Source organism: Leuresthes tenuis, unplaced genomic scaffold (genome assembly GCF_036924035.1).
Source record: "Leuresthes tenuis unplaced genomic scaffold, fLeuTen1.0.hap1 SCAF_13, whole genome shotgun sequence".
NCBI classification, from domain to species: Eukaryota; Metazoa; Chordata; class Actinopteri; order Atheriniformes; family Atherinopsidae; genus Leuresthes; species Leuresthes tenuis.
In genome coordinates, this window is record NW_027325367.1 from 20,833,466 (window position 1) to 20,852,787 (window position 19,322).

Genomic DNA, 19,322 nt, shown 5'->3' on the forward strand with positions numbered 1-19,322 from the left:
CCCTGTAGTTCTGTATAAAAGTTTTGTTCACTGGTATGATTGAAAAATATATTGTATATAGTTTGCTGTATGGATTCTGTCATGGAAAACGTAAAATTAGATTTAAATTTTCTCAACATATCTTTATTTCCCTACATATTTGAATAACATACAGTACAGGGTTAAACAAACAGTGTACAGCTTATGGTTCATGTCAAACTAAACTTAAAAACGTCTCCAAACAAAATGGCTAAATAAATCCAGACTTAACAAGATTTTTTCTGTTCTATATACAGTCCTGTATAGATCAGAATACAGTAGCTCAGTATAAGATCTCAGACAGATCTTTGGGTACTGAATATGAACGATCCAACTAAGCTAGTATTCTAACTATATTTAAGCTTCTCCTTAAAGCTATACAACGTTTGATTACTACTCAGATTTCACTCATAATTCAAATTAAATTAATAAGATAAACACATCTGCTTGACCCCTACCAAATAATAATATGCATTGCTTGCTTCATCTCAGAATGACAGTCACTGCTGTTTCTGCTGCTATTGAAGCTTCACTGTTAATCATCATCATCATTCTGTTAAAGAAGCTTTAGATAATATTTAGCCTTGCTTTCTTTACAATCAACTTACAGATTTTATTATCTAAGTATTACAATCTAACAATGCAAATTCTAAGAAGTGTTCTCCTGTATGTTACGACCGTTTCTGTCTCTGCAGTCTGAAAAATAGAAAAGATTAAGTTTAAAAGATCAAGAAACTGGACAAACACGATCACTAAATAAAATTTAACTGAAAAAATAAATGAATAAAAATCAATATTTCCAACACAATCACATGGCTTAAATTAATTCAGTTCTAACTATTGTGAATGAGTTGAATCAACACCGTAAGATTATGCTGACCCAAAGATAAGAATATAAATTAGGTTGAACTAACATAATTTATCAATGCTGAATATAATAAGTTATAATGATATAATCAAGCAGAAATTTGTTCTTGCTGTTTGTTATTGTCTTTTATAATTCAAAGGGGTTCACATACACCCGTTTCACTATGTGATGAAAAATACTGGCTCATCTTTCCAAAAAGGCTGGAAAGTGATACTTTCATGATCCAGATAGACAACATGTCCATGGGTCAACTAATTGGGTAATTGAAAAAAGGTTGATAATGTGACAGGGTTCAAAAAGAGCACCTTAGAGAAGTAGAGTCTCTGATGCAAAGAACTGCAGAGGTTCAGCAATCTATAAAAAACTGCATCATCGTATTTTGGAGCAGAAAAATGTTCCTCAATTTCAATTTGCGATTTCTTTGAATATTCCATCATCTACAGGACATTAAATCATCAAATTATTCAGAAAATCTAGAGATTTCTCCCTGCAGCAAAAGTAAATATATTCAAAATAATCTTTGCGCCCTCAGACAGCACAGCACTAAAAACGGGCTTGATGTTTTAATTGAAATCACAGCATGTGCTCACTTCCAGAATCACTGTCTGTGAACACAATTCACCATGCCATTTATAAATGCAGGTTAAAGCTCTATCATGTAAAGAAGAAATCGCATGTGAACATGATCCAGAAAGACTACCATTTTCTCTGGGCCAATGTTCATTTCAAATTGACTGAGGCAAAGTGGAAAACTTCCACTTCAGTTGAATCAGTCAGTTGAACTGAAATTTTTAATTGTTTTTGGAAATCATTGCTTCCTCCTAAAGCAGAGGGACCATCTGGCTTGTTATTAATGTTCAGCTGAAAAGTCTGTCTCTTTTGGTATGAGGGTGCATTAGTGCCTATGTCAACTTCATTTTGCACATCTGGAAAGACACCAAGGTATGCAGGTTTTAGAGCAACTTATGATCCAATTAAGATAAACCTGTTTTTTCAGGGAAGGCCTTGTATATTTCAACAAGACAATGCTTGGATGCATACTGCAGTAGTATGGCTTTCTATTTGAAGATTCTGTGTGATAGTCAGGTTCTTCAGAGAAGAACATTCCCTTTCCTAAAATTCCAGTAACATCTCCTCAGTATTTATAGATAAATTAAAATAACAGAGGATTTTACACAGTGGTAAATATGGCCCCGTCCAAACTTTTTTGAGACCTGTTTGGCACCTGATGGCACATCCAAATAATGATGTAATATTTTGAATGAAATGGCATGATGTCTCACTTTCAAATTTAATGTGTTTCTTTGGTTCTATTGTAAATGAAAAAATGACAAAGAAGAATTGCTAATCATTGCATTCTATTTTCATTTACATTTTACACAGTGTCCCAATTTGTCTAGTCTTTTTAAAAAAAAAAATTTAAACTTTACTTAAAATAACAATGGTTTCACATTACTTAGGTTTCTTAAGCAGCATTTGATTGCATTTTATTTATTTTTTTCTCTGGGCGCCTTCACTGATTGCTGCAATGAAATGGAAGTCAATACATTTTTAACAGTCTGATATCTGTTTTTGTTCCTATTTAATCAAAATTGGTTAGCAGATATCAAGACAGAAATAAAGATGCTGGTGCTACAAACAAGAAGTCTCCATAGACCTATAATTAAACGGTCATTCTTTTTCAGATGCAACAAAAACATAAGCATATCAAGAGCAAAGATTATCTGTTACATACAAGACTGATCTTTGTCATCATTTGTCTTTTGTGTATGTCGTAGCAGTAGCACTGGAAGTCAGTTTCTTCACACTGTTATTATTTCGGCCTGATTTTGCCTGAAGGTAAACATAAAGAATCGTTATACATGTATCCATCATTTTATTGTTTAATTGTGAATAGTTTCTTATTGAAAATACTTACCTTTATTATCTTAAACAGTTCCTCCCTGACCTGATAAGTACAGACACAGATATTTTATACAAGCGATGGATACGGGAAAAAGAAATGTTATTGGCAAAATTTGCAATTGTTTCTTTGCCTATTTCAAGCTATGTTCTTTCTCATTTTTCAAAAATCAGTGATTCTGGTTGCAATCATATCTGCCCACCCAAAATCACAAACCTACCTTCTGCTCTGCAAAACATCCAGTTAACAAAATGAAAAGCCCCTGCAAGAGAAGAAGTGAAATGGAACAAGATTTGATCTGATCTGTATTTTTATGCACAAACTTTTCTTGGAGTCAAAATGTATACCACATTATATCACATTTCCCTTTATGAGTTTCATTCATACAGTACATAATACATTATATTATAGTATTAAGTAGCGTAAAATTAGAATAAAGGTATGACGGTGTGGTTATGGACTGACAACTGAATATATAAATAACCCTCTCCTTTATCCATGCAAGGAAGTTAGACATACAGTATATGGATTATGTTGACTCACCTGAAGTACATTTTGTACACTGACAGTGAGCTTTTGGCATTGGATATACCCGCCAGAGATCAATCTGATATGCAAGTATTGATTTTAATTAACTGTTACCAGCCATAGAACGGCCAATCGACATTTAAATGTACAATTTTTGATAAATTAGTAGCACTAACTGTTCACAAACTAACTAAATGCAAATTAAATAGCTAATGTTTTTAATTTGAAAGGAGTCTAGGTAGCACATTCTTTTTCAATGTGCACTGTGATCTCTTAGATGTATTTTGTGTTTGCTTGCTATTAGCTGACACATTCAGCCGATATGAGATTAATGGAGAGGGCTATATCTGAAAGGTATAATATCATATTTGCATTGGGATTTGTATTAGAGGTTGTGTTCTGTGATTGGAAATGATAATGGGAAAGAGCCCGCTGGAACTGTGCATCCCTAACATCAGCTGGTGTGAGATTTGCTTTCAAATTACCTGGAAGGAGTTTAAGATGGTGAAAATGTAGTTAATGGCAGTGTACATGGAGTTGGATTCATCCAACACGAGCAGAAAGAAGCCAATGGTCCATGTTACTCCAAAGACAGGGGTTAGAAAGACCACCACTTTAAGGATGCTTTTGGCTGTCTCCTTTTCATCTGCCTTGCTGCTGTCAGGTACTGAGGTCTTTACAAGAGTAAGGATGACCACCACCATGGAAAAGAGATTAGCCAAAACAATGGTTCCAACAGGGAGAAGAAAAGCGTGAATGGAGCCCACCAAGAGTCTTTCATAATTTAGCCAGCAGGTTTTCTTATCATAGTAGTCCTTCTTGGTGTATTTGTAATACACATAGCTGGACCCCACAAGTAGGATTGGGCAAACATAGCCTAAAATGCTGGAGAGGAACATGAACACTCTTTTCCTTAGCGGGCTAAAAACAAAGATTAGTTGGTGGACGAGCATGACACTCAGGCACAACATCCAGGTGAACATGGCCAAGTAAAACAGATGTTTACAGACAGTAAAAGTTAGGCACAAGGTGTCAGAAAGTTTATCAGGAGAGAAAGAAGCCAAGAAACTGCAATCGGCGAGCAAGCGAAACACAGCAATGTTCACAACAGCTGTGTGACGGAAATGCGACAAGTTGGTCTTTATCACAGCCGACCACACAAGAAACTCGATGAAAAGGAAGATCAACAAGGAGCAAACGGACACACCAAGGCCCACTTTGGTAATCATGTCCAGGGAATCAGAAGATATATCACTCTTGCTCATAAGGACAGAGAATGAAGTTAGGTGGTTGCATTCACAGACTGTGTGGTTGCCATCAGTGGTGTTAACAACACATCCTTCATCTGACCAGTCATTCTTCTTAGTATCCCAGAAGACACAGACATGTTTTGTGGAGCTAGGACTCTCACTGGGGAAGGACAGCCTAATACCAGTGTTTGAATCATTGTTATTTACCAGTGTGGCTGATAGCAAGAGGCTGGTGTGGTATGTTTTAGGGAAGTTGTTTCGTAACTTATTCATCAGATTTTTCACAGCCATGACTTTCATTGTTCCATTAGTCATGTTCAGATTCACGTCTATGTCAAATACAGATGCATTACAGTTATTGCTAGAGCAGAATCTGAGGTCTAAATTTGTACTGTTGAATCCACTGCTTGTGTTGACATTGATGTTCTTCACCAGATCCTCCACAGACTTAAGGTATTTTGAAGACATTTTGTACCGAACAGTGTTGTTAACCCCGGTCCAGTTTGAGTTCAACATGTTGCTTGCTGCTTCAACAAATTCCTGAAACAGATTTTAAAAAGAAATAACATGGTGAAAAATTCTAGTGTATTTTAGAATAATTTTAATAGAAAAAGAGAGGTGGCTAAAATTGCTTTTCCTGAAAACAACTAAAGAGACAATTTTCTGTTAATTTTGAGTTATATTTCTGATAAGGTGATTTAATTGGTCAGCTGTTACTACAAACTACACCCTTTAACAGCAAAACTTCACATTTTTCATTGTCTAGATTGTTTTGCTCATGAAGCGCAACATATTTTGTGATGGTTTAGTAAGTGAGTCTTCATTACACTGGTAGAACTGTGGTAAGCTAGCTCCATCCCACATAAAGTGCGTTCGACTTTGTTGTCCAGCTAAGTGAAATACTGCTATAGGCGCCTCCTGCCCCAAAGAAAAATCTTTTAAAAGTAGTTGACTATGTGCACCGTTCTGACTAATCGACTAATCAATCATGCACATCCCTAGTTCTAACTAAGTTATAATGCTTTCAACCTAATTTTTGAATGTTTTTGTGGCCACTTGGAATAATGCTTGTTTTCACCAGAAACACACTGTTGCAAGTTTCAGAAAAAGGGATTTTTAAAAAAATCTTTAAATAAAACACCCTGTGAACACATTGTACTTCACATTGTATTGCATCACCAAATCTGCATAAGGCCAGAAATCAACCAGTCAGTTGGTTTTAATCAGAGATTTAAAAGGTTCAGCAGCTGAAAGAATACAATGTAGTGTATTGGATAGTTTAGCGGTATGATTGCCACCTTCCCATGTGGGGAAACCTGGGTTCAAATCCCCTGCATGGAAGGTACTACCTCAAGTAGGGGTCCTTAGGCAAGACCCCCTTACCCTACCTACCAACCTGTAAGTCACTTTAGATAAGAGCATCTGTCAAATGCATAAACATAAACAACATAAGGACAAGGAGGGGGAAATCAACTTTGGGCTGTTGCAAGTAAATGGTAACAGCATGTGGCTGAGTTAAAAAAAAAAGTGAAGTATAATGAGTGACAAAATAAACTTTTGTTACAGGAGGAAGGGGAAATCAACTATGTTAGGCATAAACAGGGGGTCATAGCCCCAGTTTTGCTGATGGTTACTCATACATTTCTATTGTCTGATCAAATGGCATTTTTTACTCTTTCAGTAATAGTTCTCAATTACTGAAAAATACTGGCCCAAAATTATTTTTTCCCTAGGGGACTGAATTAAGCTATTTCATATGAAGGGAAAAGTTATTAAATATATTATGTGATGCAAAGTAAAACACAAGATATATTGTTAAAGCACTGCATATGTTTTACAACCCTGTCTCTCTTAACTTGAGGACAGGAACCTGAACAGATGAGCAAAGATACGTCCATGCAGCAGCTTATGAACCCCCTCAAGTTCATGTGTGAGCTTGGTTAGGAATTGTTGTCAGACAGTAATGTTGTTTTTCACTGTATCTCAGCAACATGTTCTGTTTTGATGACATATAATTATATGACATCTTAGGATCGTTAATTCATCAGAACACACGATCAAACCTGTATCCTGGTTACATGAGTTACATGATAACGACTGAACCATTTTCATGACAAATAAGCATGCCTATTCACCAAAATTGGGAATGAAAGATTGTTAAAATTCCAAAATAAGTAGGATGTTATCTTGAGAATTTTTTGAACAATTGCTTTGAAGACCCAACACGGATCTTCAGGCTCAGAATTCTACATGTATAACAGTAAAAGTACACAAACTCACAGGAAAGACCTCCTCTTGCAATGCAATGTTGTTTGATGCCCTGGCCATTGTATCTACAACGTTAATGGAAGCAATCTTATCGGCCATGTCGCCATCAGACTCCGAATTTGATTTAGAGCTGTTCTTAATTCCTCCAAATATATCCTTAGCTACTTTGTTGGTAGCTCCAAGTCCATTCAGGAAGTTCTAAAAACCAACAATAATAATAAAAAAAAAAAGCAACATGAATTAGTGTAAAAATTGAATCCCTACGTAAAATGATGACAAGTTATGAGATATTGAGTTGAGTCAACCGGACAGAGTAGAAATCTTTAAGATTTCACAATAATATGCTTAACAGTCATTCAACATATACAATTTTCAAGTTCTATTCTACATCTAAGACATTTTCACACTTTAAGTTATGTTTGTCTGATTGGTTGAACAAATCTAACTCAAGGAGCCTATTTTACTCTGAATAATACTATCATGTCTGCTAAGCATTTACAGAAAACACATGAAGAGGAACTTCATAAAAGATATTAGGCTTTCGTTAGAGTCATTCTTCCTGAATACTCTAACATGGAAGACAGGTTTTAGAATAATACCTTGACCTCCCAGCGCAGGCAACAACAATGACAAATCATTAAACTTATTTCCTACCACACTGAATCATGCCTGTCTTGTCTGTTTGTTGACCCTAAATTTTCTACCATTTCCATTCTTAATATCAAAATACTTTTTGGTTGGGGCACTTGGTAGTTCAACTGTAGCTATTCTTATGTTTACAAAGTCTTTTATCAACATTTTTTTTTAGAATTTCATTAAAAAAAAAAAATCTAATCAACATTTTAAAATTTGCTACTCTATATCCGTTCCTGCGTTTAGGGCCTGAAACATGTTCCAAAAAAAGTGGGACAGCAAAGGTTCAAGGAATTTGTATAATGTTACCATTTTAGGATCAGTATTGACATAAATAATTGAATAAATGAGATGTAATGTCAAACAAGTGATGTCAACAGGTTATTGTAATCATGATTCACTACAAAAGCAGCATCCACGAATACTGAATCTTTGAGGAGCAAGATTGGCAAAGGATACCAGGTTAGTTAAAGAAATATGTAAGAGAATTATGTAAAAGCTCTAAATCAATGTGCTTCAAAGAAAGGTTGGAAGTAATTGGTATATTTCTTCCTCTACATTTCACTATATTAAAAAATTTCAAGGAATCCTGAGGAGTTATAGTGCTTAAAGGGTGAAGGCGCAGATCAAAGCTGGACACCTTTGATCTCCAATCCCTCAGACAGCACTGCATCAAAAACCGTCATACATCAATACCTGACATAGCCACATATGAAAGGGATTACGGTGAGAAAACTTTATCAAGCAGTAATGTACAATGTCAATTAAAACTTTACAGTGCAAAAATAAATCCTTATTTTAATCATGTCCAGAGGCAGTGTCTATGGGGGTTATATTCCATCTTTAACAAAGATTATATTTTTTTAGATTTGAAAGCAGGATTTCAGCATCCCATCTGGCATTCTTTTGGCTGGTGGAATTTTGACATGGTCACCTTGCAACAATCTGAGAATGAGTAGGGAAAATCAGAGAGGAGAATTTTTGCTAGGGCAGAGAAGAGTGAGAAATGATAGAAAAAAGAAATCGAAGCCAGTTGCTCCAACCAAAGATGAAGTCCAAAACCAGGGTTTATAATGGTATAAGGTTGAATCAGTGTTCTTCTAATTTACACTTCTGTGAGAAGTAAGCCTACACTGACATTTCAGAGCAACATAAGTTGCCTTCAAGACGCAAAGCCACATTCTACACACATAACACATTATTTTTAAATGAAAAATACAGCAATGACGACTCCTTACTGTGAGACACAAGAATGTCTTTTTAGTGTTGTATGAAGGATTGGCAAGATTATACAAATTGCAGAAAGCTTTGCTGCTCCAACGTTTTTTTTTAAATGTGTTGAAGGCCTTAAATGCAGAAAGGTTTGTATTTTAATAAAAGAATGAAGTCAACAAGACAAAACATGATTATTTTCAATTATTACAATTCAAATCAAATAAAGTCAATTCAAATAAAGTCTTTGAAATTTAAAACCATGTGCTTTGACACCTTTTACACTGACTGTTATGCATAATCCCTGGACTGAAACTGCAGTAGAGTGCCTCTGGGCTGAGGTACAAGGGTCACTACTTTGGTTTCCAGCTTTACAGTCACTTGACATTTTCTGTGGGCTTTTGACACCATCTTTAAGAGTACAAAAAAATTTACTGTATACGTGCATGGCTGCACAATTGCATGGCTTAGATTTGGTTTTATGATACTGGTGTTACATCCCACAAATGCAGGGGGAGCCAAAGAGCAACATTTTTTCTAAATTCTCAATTGTTACTTGAAAGGTTTGTGATGAATTGTCAAGCATGCAGACAGGCATAATTAGGCTTTTCCAGTGCAATTAAAGTAATACCAAAAAGATCTGTTGTTAAGTTACATTTCAGATTACACAAAGGCTGATGTCAAGAAATACCAAGTTCAGAGTAAAGAGTCAACAACTGATCCATTCTATTGTGTTTACTTCACAACTATTATTGAAGCTTTTGAGATGAATAAAACGTAATTCCAAACTCACATCAGCTGCCTGTGAAACTTTAATTAGCTCCTCGGAGACGCAGTTAGGGTACACATCCATCCACACACCGCTTTTGCTACATGTTCGTGACTTATAACCAACTCTCCCATCTGGACATGATCGATTAATCACTGTTGATTCAACTGGAGCTTTAGGCCAAGTCTCTCCATTATCAATTTCTTCTTTGCAAAATGCTTCACCAGCTTGAAAAAAGAGAAATAAAAAGAGCCATTAGCTTCATGAAAACTCACTGTAAACATTCTAAAAGGAGAATATCATTCCACTACAAGTTGAAATTAGAAGATAGATCAATTGGAAAATATCAAGTACCGTAGAGCACTGGGATTTCCACACTTGCTGTTTTCTCTTGATCTTTGTTGTTTTTAAAAGTAATATGTACATAGTGCGGTTTGTCTTTTTTTTTGCAATCAATGGTAGCCTTGTAGTTGAAAATGTCAATGTTTTCTAATAAAAAATTTTTTAAAAAGGATGTTAATATCAGGATTGTTAGTAGATGTGCAGTTTATACATGCATTTTGCAGGAAAAGGGTGAATTAAAGCTGAGTGGTTTTGCACCTTGCAGTTGTACGTTTGTTTTCTCTGTTTTACCTGTACTTGCTTCAACTGTATCTATCCCATTGTAGCTCCACCAGTAATTATATCCCTCTGTGACATTTGGAATGATGGCAGTGACAAGTACAGCAGGAGGGTCGTTCGCTGTACAGTCTGCAGTAAGAGGGTTGATTGATATGGAGATGGTATCTGGCAGGGAAGCAACGTGCATCAAAGTCCTGGCTGTGTGCCTGACTGACCCAGTAGTAAATCCGCACTCGTAGGTGCCTGTTGATAAATGACATTATACAAATTCTCTCTCTCTCTGTCTCAAACTGACACAAATGAATTATCTGCACTTTTCCAACTACTCAGCACATGGTGGTGAGCTATCAGCATCTACAGTTTTATGAAACAGATACTTGAAAAATCTATTGTTATTACTGCATGTGTACTCAGACAAACCTTTCAAAACAAGCTACAAAATAGTTTCAAGCTTATTTTGCAAAGATAAGCAAAGATTTTGCACTGATATTGTGTGCTTCAGATGTTGGTTGGACACATTATTTCATCAACTTCCATTAAAACGATTCTAATTAATGACAGATCATTTTTCTGCAATGTGTCCAGTATTGGTGCAGGCAAAAGACCAAGCTGTCGATTAAGAAATCAGCAGTTTTAACTGTGTTCAGTTTGTCACCCGCTGATATCCTTAATTAGAGCAATTTACACTAAACTCACATTACACAATCATTATCACAACTAATAATTCATGGTCCTTTGAACAGACATATCCATATGAACATGCAGACTCTCTATGCATGGAACGAGGAACTGAGAAGATATGTCACCTCAAGGCACTTTTAATAGCTTTCCATTTGTCAGCCAGGTTGTATTGACCTGTTGTATTTAGTAGGTTTTGATAGCTTGAATATTTAGAGTCAGCTGGATGACATAAAACTGGATTCCTTACCTGGATATAGAATATTGAAGCTTGCACTGGATTTGCCAATAGCCAGGAAAATAGACTACTGCCCTCACATCTAATCTATGGACTGTAACTTGAGTGTGGTATCAGCAAAGATTTTCAATCTCTGTTCATCATCGAGCAAATATTATCAAGGTAACTTTTATTCTTACCTGACCAGATGCCTGTCACATTCACAAGTCTAACTGCAACACATGATTTGTATTCCTCTGTGTGACAGTTGAAGTCAAGTGTGACCAATCTGCCATTGTTGAGCTCAAAGCGCTCAAATTTTCTGCTGAGGTTCCAGCCAGCTCTGTCTGTGGCCTCCTCAAATGTGCATTTTAGATGATGCGTAGACGTGTAATTCACTGTACCGAAAGGAGCATTTATGGTGACCATTCCTAGGAAAATATAAATATACAGAATAATTAATGATGTTTAAGTCTCCATTCTTTCCTATCCATTCAATACTTTTGTGCTGAGCAACATACATCAGTGTTCTCTGCCTCAGTTGCTGTGATTACTGCCAAACGTTATATTCTAATAGGAAATTTATCATACCAAGTGGATCAAATTTTCCTATGTATATTTTGAATCCTCACCTTTTACATCAACATCTCTGGTGGACTTAAAATATTTGTGTAATTTGTACATAATTCTGTTTCTTTCCTATAGTTAATGTGTAATTTTACATCTCTGCTTCAAACATGGTTAAAGGGGAAGTTCGTTTTTTTTTTAAAACCTGGACCTTATTTCTGACTCAAAATACGTTAATCTACTCACAGATAACAATATCGTGAAAGTCGGCGTTCTTCGGAAGATATTTATCTTACTCGAGATCCGCGTATATCCATATAACGGGAGAGAACAGGGCATTGACAATACAGCCGCTAAATAAGGTATTATCTGTCTTTATTTCACTAGTACTTTAAGACGAATGAATGAATGAACACGTACTATTGCACTGTTAGCTCATAGCTGCCGTGTTGTTGTTATCTGGGCTATCTGGGAGCTTATAGAGGGCTTTCTACACACTTGTCTACTGGGATGATGTAATTGATGCGCGCTGCTGCAACAACGAACTTCCCCTTTAAGTGTATGCTTGAGATGTAATATTGTTTCTTAAGACAAAAGTTCAAAACCCAAAATCTTTACCCAAACATATTAGAAGACTTCAGATGCAACATTTTTGTTAATATAAGTTGGGGGATAATAAGTATAGAAACTGAAAGCACACAACAGTCTACTAAAAGTAAGTGTTACAACTAAATGATTACAGTAATTGTGAAATTAAATTAAATTTAAGTAGAAACAAAAGCAATTTTACTAACCTTGAGTATCAACAAAAATTAAATCAGTCTGCAGAGAACTTTTAAGGCCATCCATAATCTCCTGAAGTTTAGAGGTGTTTAATTTGACACTGACAAGTGCCTCAAAATCAGCAATGGTCTTGCCTGGAGTTCTGGAGAGAATTTGGAGAGGATCAAGGAAAAAGTTAATGGTTGACGAAAAATGCCTAGTTGAAATATATGTCAGAAAAATTTGTGATATGGAAAGTATATGGTAAATGGACTTGTACTTGTATAGCGCTTTTCTAGTCTAGCTGACCACTCAAAGCGCTTCACTACATGCCGCATTCACCCCACTCACACACATTCATACAGCATATACTTAGGATATAACTACGTGCTTTCTAAGCATTCACACACATTCATACCCCCAATGATACACTGGGGGAGCAACGTGGGGTTCAGTGTCTTGCCCAAGGACGCTTCGACATGTATCCTGGGGAAGCCAGAGTCGAACCACCGACCTTCCGATTGGTGGGCGACTGCTCTTCCTCCATATAGCTACTGCCTATATGTTTGTATATGTTTGTGCTATATCATTTTTTTATGACAACATTTGAGAATCACTCCCTCTTTCTTCTGTAGAACAATATAATGTTTCTAAGTTTGGAAAAGTGCTGCCAATGAACAAAAATAATTATGCTATAGTAAAACCAGGGGCGGCTTGTCCATAAGGCCGATCAGGCGACGGACCACCAAAGAGAAAAAAGAGGACGTTTTTTCTGTCATATTTTTCCACAGCGTTATGGTGGTTGTGACAGTTCTAGACATTTTCAGCTGCTCTCTATGTCACTGTCCAATCAGCGTAAGGCCGTGCTCCATGAGGTATCGTTCCTTTGGGGCGACTTCAGTCAGGTTGAAAATTCCCACACATAATGTGAAGATAGCTCGCGTAGCCACCACGCGCTAGTTCTTTTCAAGGTCAGCTTGGCAAGTGTATGGAATAACTAAATTGTTTCACTGAAAGAAATCCTCTTCAGTCGGTGTAGCAATGAGGAGAAAATTGGCAATCAAACAATCAAGACCTCCCGGACCAAATTTAAATATAAAGCAAGTTTCTACTAAGGGAGGGAAATCATATAACCGAGGATTTTCATGGAGCTGGTATGAGCGGATAACTTGGCTAGCGGGCTGAATAAAGTGAGCCGACCCCTGCACACTGTTTCACCCTGACGGCAGCTAGGTCGACGCCACAGCTTGGACAACTACGGGAGTCACCGACATGCACTATCTGTCAGAAAGGGACAAGGAACATGGGTTATCTAAGACCTACATGGACAGTTTCAGTCTCAAGTTTTCTGTGTTTGGGCGGGTGACCATCACAACGTTGCAGTATGAGAGCCACAGGCTAGCAGTTTGTCATCACAACGATGAGGTCAGCAAGAACTGGCAAACCCTAGCCCGCCTCATCGACTGTGTCAAGTTCTGCGCCGTGTTCGAGCTAGCTCTGAGAGGCAAAGATGAAAGTGAGGGCTCCAACAACCCAGGTGTTTTCCGTGGCCTTGTCGACTTCGTAGCATTACGATGAGGTGTTTGAGGAGCACCTAAAAACTGCTACTGTTTCTAAGGGCTGATTTCGTCGCTATCCAAGCGCATGAGAACACCGACGTGTCAGCAAAGACGCAGCTGGTGCCTGTGTTGAGGTACATTGATTCAAACCATGACGTGCAGGAGGGTATCTTTGAGTTTCTGCCTGTTGTCAATTGCTAATTGCATCCGAGTGTGCTTTTGAACATACTGAAAATGGTATTTTTTCCAACAGTGACAGAGAGAAGCTTATGATGGAGCCAGTGTGATGACGGGAGAGCGGGCTGGTATGCAGCAAAAGGTGCGTGAGCGTTTAAAAAATGCTAACTTAAATTTCATTGCTATGCACACGAGGTTAATTTGATTATGCAGCAGGCCACTTCTCACATCCTGGCAGTGAGAGTTTTTTTTCTGACCTGGGTGATATTGCCAGTTTTTTTACCCAGTCACCTAAACGCACCAGCATACTCGATTAGATACTTGCAGAAGGCTGCCAAGAGCTTCATCCACAAAGTGGAACTTCAATCGCAGGGTCGTCAACACTGTCTAGAACCAAGGTGACCTCAATCAGTGTTTTGAATCCATCAGAATATCGGGTTCATTTGACCTGCTCCAGTGAGGCATCCTGCAGCATCCTCAGGAAGCCACATTTGGCCTGCTACAGTGAGGCATCTGGCTTCCTGAGGATGCTGCAGGATGAAGAATGTGTTTTTTCTGAAGCTGTTTCATCAAATCATGCCTCATGTTGACATCCTGTACCAGCAGCTGTAGAAGAAGGACATTTATGCAGTCTTCATCAAGCGTGCCCTCCAGAGCTTTACAAGCAGTGTGCAGGCCATAAGGTAAGAAAAAATTATATTGTTTAGTCCTTTTCGATACAGGTACAGATGTGCAATATAATTCAATCCAGTATAAAAGCTCTGCTGTAATTCTACTTTTATTAAGTTTATACATTTTCAGTTTTTGTTAACATTGTCAAAAAAGTAATAATTCTTCTAGTATGTTTATTACAGGTCACAGTGGGTGTTGGTGGTGTGTTAGTGTGAATTATATTGACTGGTGTTCCTACTATTTTGTCAATTCATTAACATACAAAATATAAGAATTGCTTTTCAAAATAATGCAATCCAGTACACCATCATCACCCACTGCCACATAAGTAACAAAGATGAAGTAGAATTATCACTTTTCTGAAATTGAAAATCTGAAAAGCTTTGTAAAAGCAGAATTTATAGCAGTTGTTGTATTGAATGAAATTAGATTGTACATGTGTAGCTAATTAAGTGGCTGACTGTTTATCCAGTAAAGCTAGATACTATTACTACTATTAGCTAGATAAATATTAATGTTTTGAAATTAGCACCTTATTCACTTTTGTAAATGCTACCGGGCACTCGTATTTTCATGTATTAACAAACACTGTTGGTCACTTGCTCCCAAGGACTCATCTCAACAGCAGCAGGAAGTACTAACAGGAACCACAAGACCAAGGAAAGCCTTGGGATAGGAGGATAAGTAGAGACTGTCTAAGGAGATCTTCAACACCATCCTGACTCACACCAAAGAAAGGTGCTCCTTCAGAAACCACCTTGTGAGTGCCACACTGCTACAGGCAGAGATGTTTGAGCAGCACTGCAAACCATTTCCTGTTGAGACATTGAATGCCACTGTGAGGGTATATTGCATGCTTAGCAAGGCAAAGCTCAAGACAGAATTATCTCTGATCTGAGAATCCAGAGTTCAAGGACTGCTGTGATGCACTTGTGCTGTACCAGGTTCTGCAGAGCTCTCTTGACCATTCTTATTACCACACCCATGACAACGGCTGAAACTGAGAGGTGTTTCTCTACACTGGAGAGAATCAAGACGCTCCTGCGTAATACAATGGGCCAGGAATGTTTTAAAATTAAATTAAATTTCACATTTATTATACATTATACAATTGTCTTATTATTACTGATACATTACATGTAGGCCCAATTCAGGTAGTGTAGCGTATCGAGTTAAATGTGGTGAAAAATTTCAATACTAAAATAAAATAAAAGAAATGCTCATGTAAAAAGTATACCTTAGACATTTAATTAAGTATAGGAAAAGAGTAGGCTTTCTCATTGTATTTTCACCAGGTATCTAACTTGTTATGAACGTAAAGACCGTCCTAGTAAGTGGAGTAGAAAGTTTAAAAAAACTTCTGTCAAACATTAAATGCCTCCAGATGATGCAAGTTGAACAATGAGAGATATGTTATATTATGAATATATGATAAATGTGCATACTATCATGACGATTAACTCTTTTCAATTAATTATATTGATGATTTTTTTTCTAGACATTCATTCTGTGGGTTTAGATTTCTAAATTCTATTTTAGATATTACACTTGATAAGGCATAACCTAAAAAAAAGTAGCTATACTTTCTACTTTTGTGAATTCAGTTGCATGTTTGAGAATTTAGTTAAGTCTTTTTTTTAGTTATGTGGTGTGGTTTAAAAGCACTATCTAGACATTTAGTGTCAGTTGAAAAAAAAACAAATAAGCAAAAAAAAAAAACCAGCACAGTTTCATCTCTTAACTTTTAACCTTTTGGTTTTCTCTGTGTAATTTGGAAATAACTGCATCTACTACTCCAAGTAACTCTTGATATTCTGCTCTCCTGATTGTGTTTCTGCACATCCATGAAATGGACATGATATTCTGTCTCAACAAAAACATATTCAATCAGTTGATCCAGGCTTTGGTTTGGTCTGAAAGGTATATTAATTCATAATTTTGATTAAATTATTCTGACATGGTTGCTAAATAGTTTTCACTTAAACTAAAAAGGGAGCATAAAACACTGCAAGTTCTACAGTACAACAGTTCTTAAAATCCAGGATTATTGTCTTTACTTACTATCTTACTTATCTTTGCTGCAGATAATCTTTAGTTTATCTTTGCAAGGGATCTTAATCTCAAGGGAAATTTTTAACATTCACTTATCATTTGTTCCACATGTTTTACACAGCACCTGTCTGTGGACCTTGACTTATTTTGGATATGTAGGGTGAGATACTATCAGCTTCCCTCTACCTTTTTAAATCACAAATGATTATCTATGTTATTCCATTAAAAGCAATCATTTCCCCCGTCTTGGTTAACATAATACCAAACAAATAAATTCACATTTTTGTGTACAATACCTCATAACAGTTATGTTCAGATACTTCAGGGCATTAAGGAGTTCAAATCCTTGTGTGAGCTTTGAAAATGGAAAAAAACGAAAAAAATCAAGGATATTTATATTTGACTTACGTGTGACAGTGACATTTTTATTGAGTATAATGTTAAATTTTGAAAGAAGAGAGAGGTATACCTCGTTAGTTTGAATTTGAGTCCAGGAAGGAACCTCTACTGATCCATTGATAACAACTGTGTTGGTTGAAAATATCAGCATTAGTTTCTTCTCTGACATCAATGACAAAATCAAACACATTAAAAATGAAGAATGCACAAAAACATGAGATTGTAGCCACTCATTACCAACTATCAGGACTGTTACCTTTGTCTTTTTCGACACAGATAGGTGTGATGAAAGACACGTTTTTTGTGCATGTAGTTTCACGACAGCAATTATAAGTGTAGCACACTTCATTGCTCCAATGATACCTTGTAGAGCAGTTGCAGCTATAGTCCTCACCAACAATCAGGCACTCTAAAGAAAAAATAATTAACCTGAGTTGAAAAAACGTTCGTTGAGTGTAGTTTCTATGTGGTTTCCATCTCCTGTAACTTCAGACAGAATTAGATATAGGCTCACCACCAGTGATGGGCGTTACTGTAATCCAATTACTTTTTTCAAGTAACGAGTAAAGTAACTTACTAAAAAAGTTACTTTCCCGCAAACAGGCTGCATTACTGCATTACTAATTCCCGATTTTGTTTATGAGAGTGTTTCATGACAATCACGTATGAGCGGTGTGACATCAGTGCGTGTCAAGATCAACAAGAGAAAACGTGGAGCGCAGGAGACAACAGGACCGTGCAGTACTTTGAGTCAAACTCAAGAAAATTTTTATCAACAGCAAAAAATTCCACCTTAAATCTGAGCAAGCTGGCACAGAAATTTGAAACTCATTGAGAAGCCCCCGTATCCTCCCACTGACATGACCGCTGCGGCTACCAAATCCAATTCCACCGGGCAAACCTCCGACGGCCCCTCTCCTGCTAAACAGGTGAAAATAGACTTAAGAGCCACAGGTGTTTTGAAAAAGAGACTGTTTCATTTGATTCAATTATATATGATGGAATTTGCAGAAAGAATAGAATTAGGTTGGCAGGTCTATTGCCTTAGGGGTTGTGCATCATCAGGTTGTGCATCATGTTTTTGAAAAGTAACCAAGTAAAGTAACTACTAAAGTTACTCATTACTTTTGAAAATAAGTAATTAGTAAAGTAATTGTGTTACTTTCTTGGAGAAGTAATCAGTAACTAATTCCAAGTAACTTTACCAACACTGCTCACCACTACACATTTGTCTTTTTGACCTTTCTTGTTCTGTGTTCTGCAAGAGCTGAGATGTTCAGAGCAAAACAGTTGTAAAGACAAAACATATTTTAATAATATTAATACTAAAAGAAAAAAAAGTAGGCTCCTCAATATCAACCACACTTTTTACAAATAAAACCTGAATATCACTTAAAGGTTATGTGAAAGAAAATGTGATAACTGCCTGAATAACGTTCAAGGACATTTGTGGCTAAATCTAGCCCATTTGATTGGACTAAGTTTGGGTTAAAAGTCAATGCAATGATCTTGTCTAAGCCCAACCAGGTGCTGTGAGAGACTAACCACAGAGGTTTTCTGTTGACTTAATCATAAAAAAATATACCTGCAACCAGTTCTCTGTCTAAAAGCGTCACTGTGTGAGATTGTCCACTGCCGGTCACTTGGAGGTTGAAAGACGTATCCCAACTTGATAGGATATCCTGAGCTTCCAGCGTGACATTACTTTCCACCATCAGCTCAGAAATGTAGATATCTTCAACAGCAAGAAACAAAATGAGATTTGCAGCTTGTGTGAGTTCAACAGTGCCCACTTGACTAAATACAGAAACAGTTGGGACAATTCATTTTAAATGGATAATAAGAATTTGTTACAAAAATGGAACATTTTAAATAATGGTGTGATTAGGCTGTCAGTTACACTATCGTGATTTTTTTCTTTTCTTTTCTCAAACTTTAAGTCTTCTCAATATCATTGAAGAGAAGTATCTCACCTGATGAAATGACCTGCAAGGACAAAAAACAGGCAAATACCAGAATTAGTCTTTTTGTCCAAAAATTGTGATATCATTTTCAGTTTTCGTAAGCGAATATGGCAGTTTATATATGTTACATGCTGTGCATTAAACTATATTATAACATTAAATAAGACTCTGTTGAATGTAGTCCTACGAAAATATAAGGATATCT

At 36.7% G+C, this 19,322-nt stretch overlaps 1 protein-coding gene across 2 annotated transcripts; it reads right to left on the bottom strand.

The window, feature by feature from the left end:
* Window positions 1-553: 553 nt before the first annotated feature.
* adgrf3b (adhesion G protein-coupled receptor F3b) lies at window positions 554-12,451 on the bottom strand. 2 transcript variants are annotated; one of them, XM_072362565.1, is made up of 11 exons: window positions 12,327-12,451; window positions 11,166-11,396; window positions 10,050-10,313; window positions 9,804-9,938; window positions 9,474-9,676; window positions 6,848-7,033; window positions 3,803-5,107; window positions 3,010-3,051; window positions 2,805-2,834; window positions 2,630-2,719; window positions 554-713 (listed from the first exon to the last, which is right to left on the bottom strand). In XM_072362565.1, the coding sequence occupies exons 1-10, from the start codon at window positions 12,379-12,381 to the stop codon at window positions 2,639-2,641; spliced, it is 2,532 nt and encodes an 843-aa protein (XP_072218666.1). In that variant the 5' UTR covers window positions 12,382-12,451; the 3' UTR covers window positions 554-713; window positions 2,630-2,638. The 2 variants fall into 2 exon arrangements, with proteins under 2 accessions (XP_072218666.1, XP_072218667.1); XM_072362566.1 differs by having other exon boundaries at window positions 554-705; window positions 2,622-2,719.
* Between the last annotated feature and the right edge of the window lie 6,871 nt (window positions 12,452-19,322).

Excerpts from the sequence above, each read along its gene's own strand:
- adgrf3b (XM_072362565.1), bottom strand. The coding sequence starts at position 12,381 with ATGGATGGCCTTAAAAGTTCTCTGCAGACTGATTTAATTTTTGTTGAT. Across the intron at positions 5,108-6,847 it reads TGCAAGAGGAGGTCTTTCCT|GAATTTGTTGAAGCAGCAAG; the intron begins GTGAGTTTGTGT and ends AATCTGTTTCAG. Across the intron at positions 2,720-2,804 it reads AACTGTTTAAGATAATAAAG|GCAAAATCAGGCCGAAATAA; the intron begins GTAAGTATTTTC and ends GTTTACCTTCAG.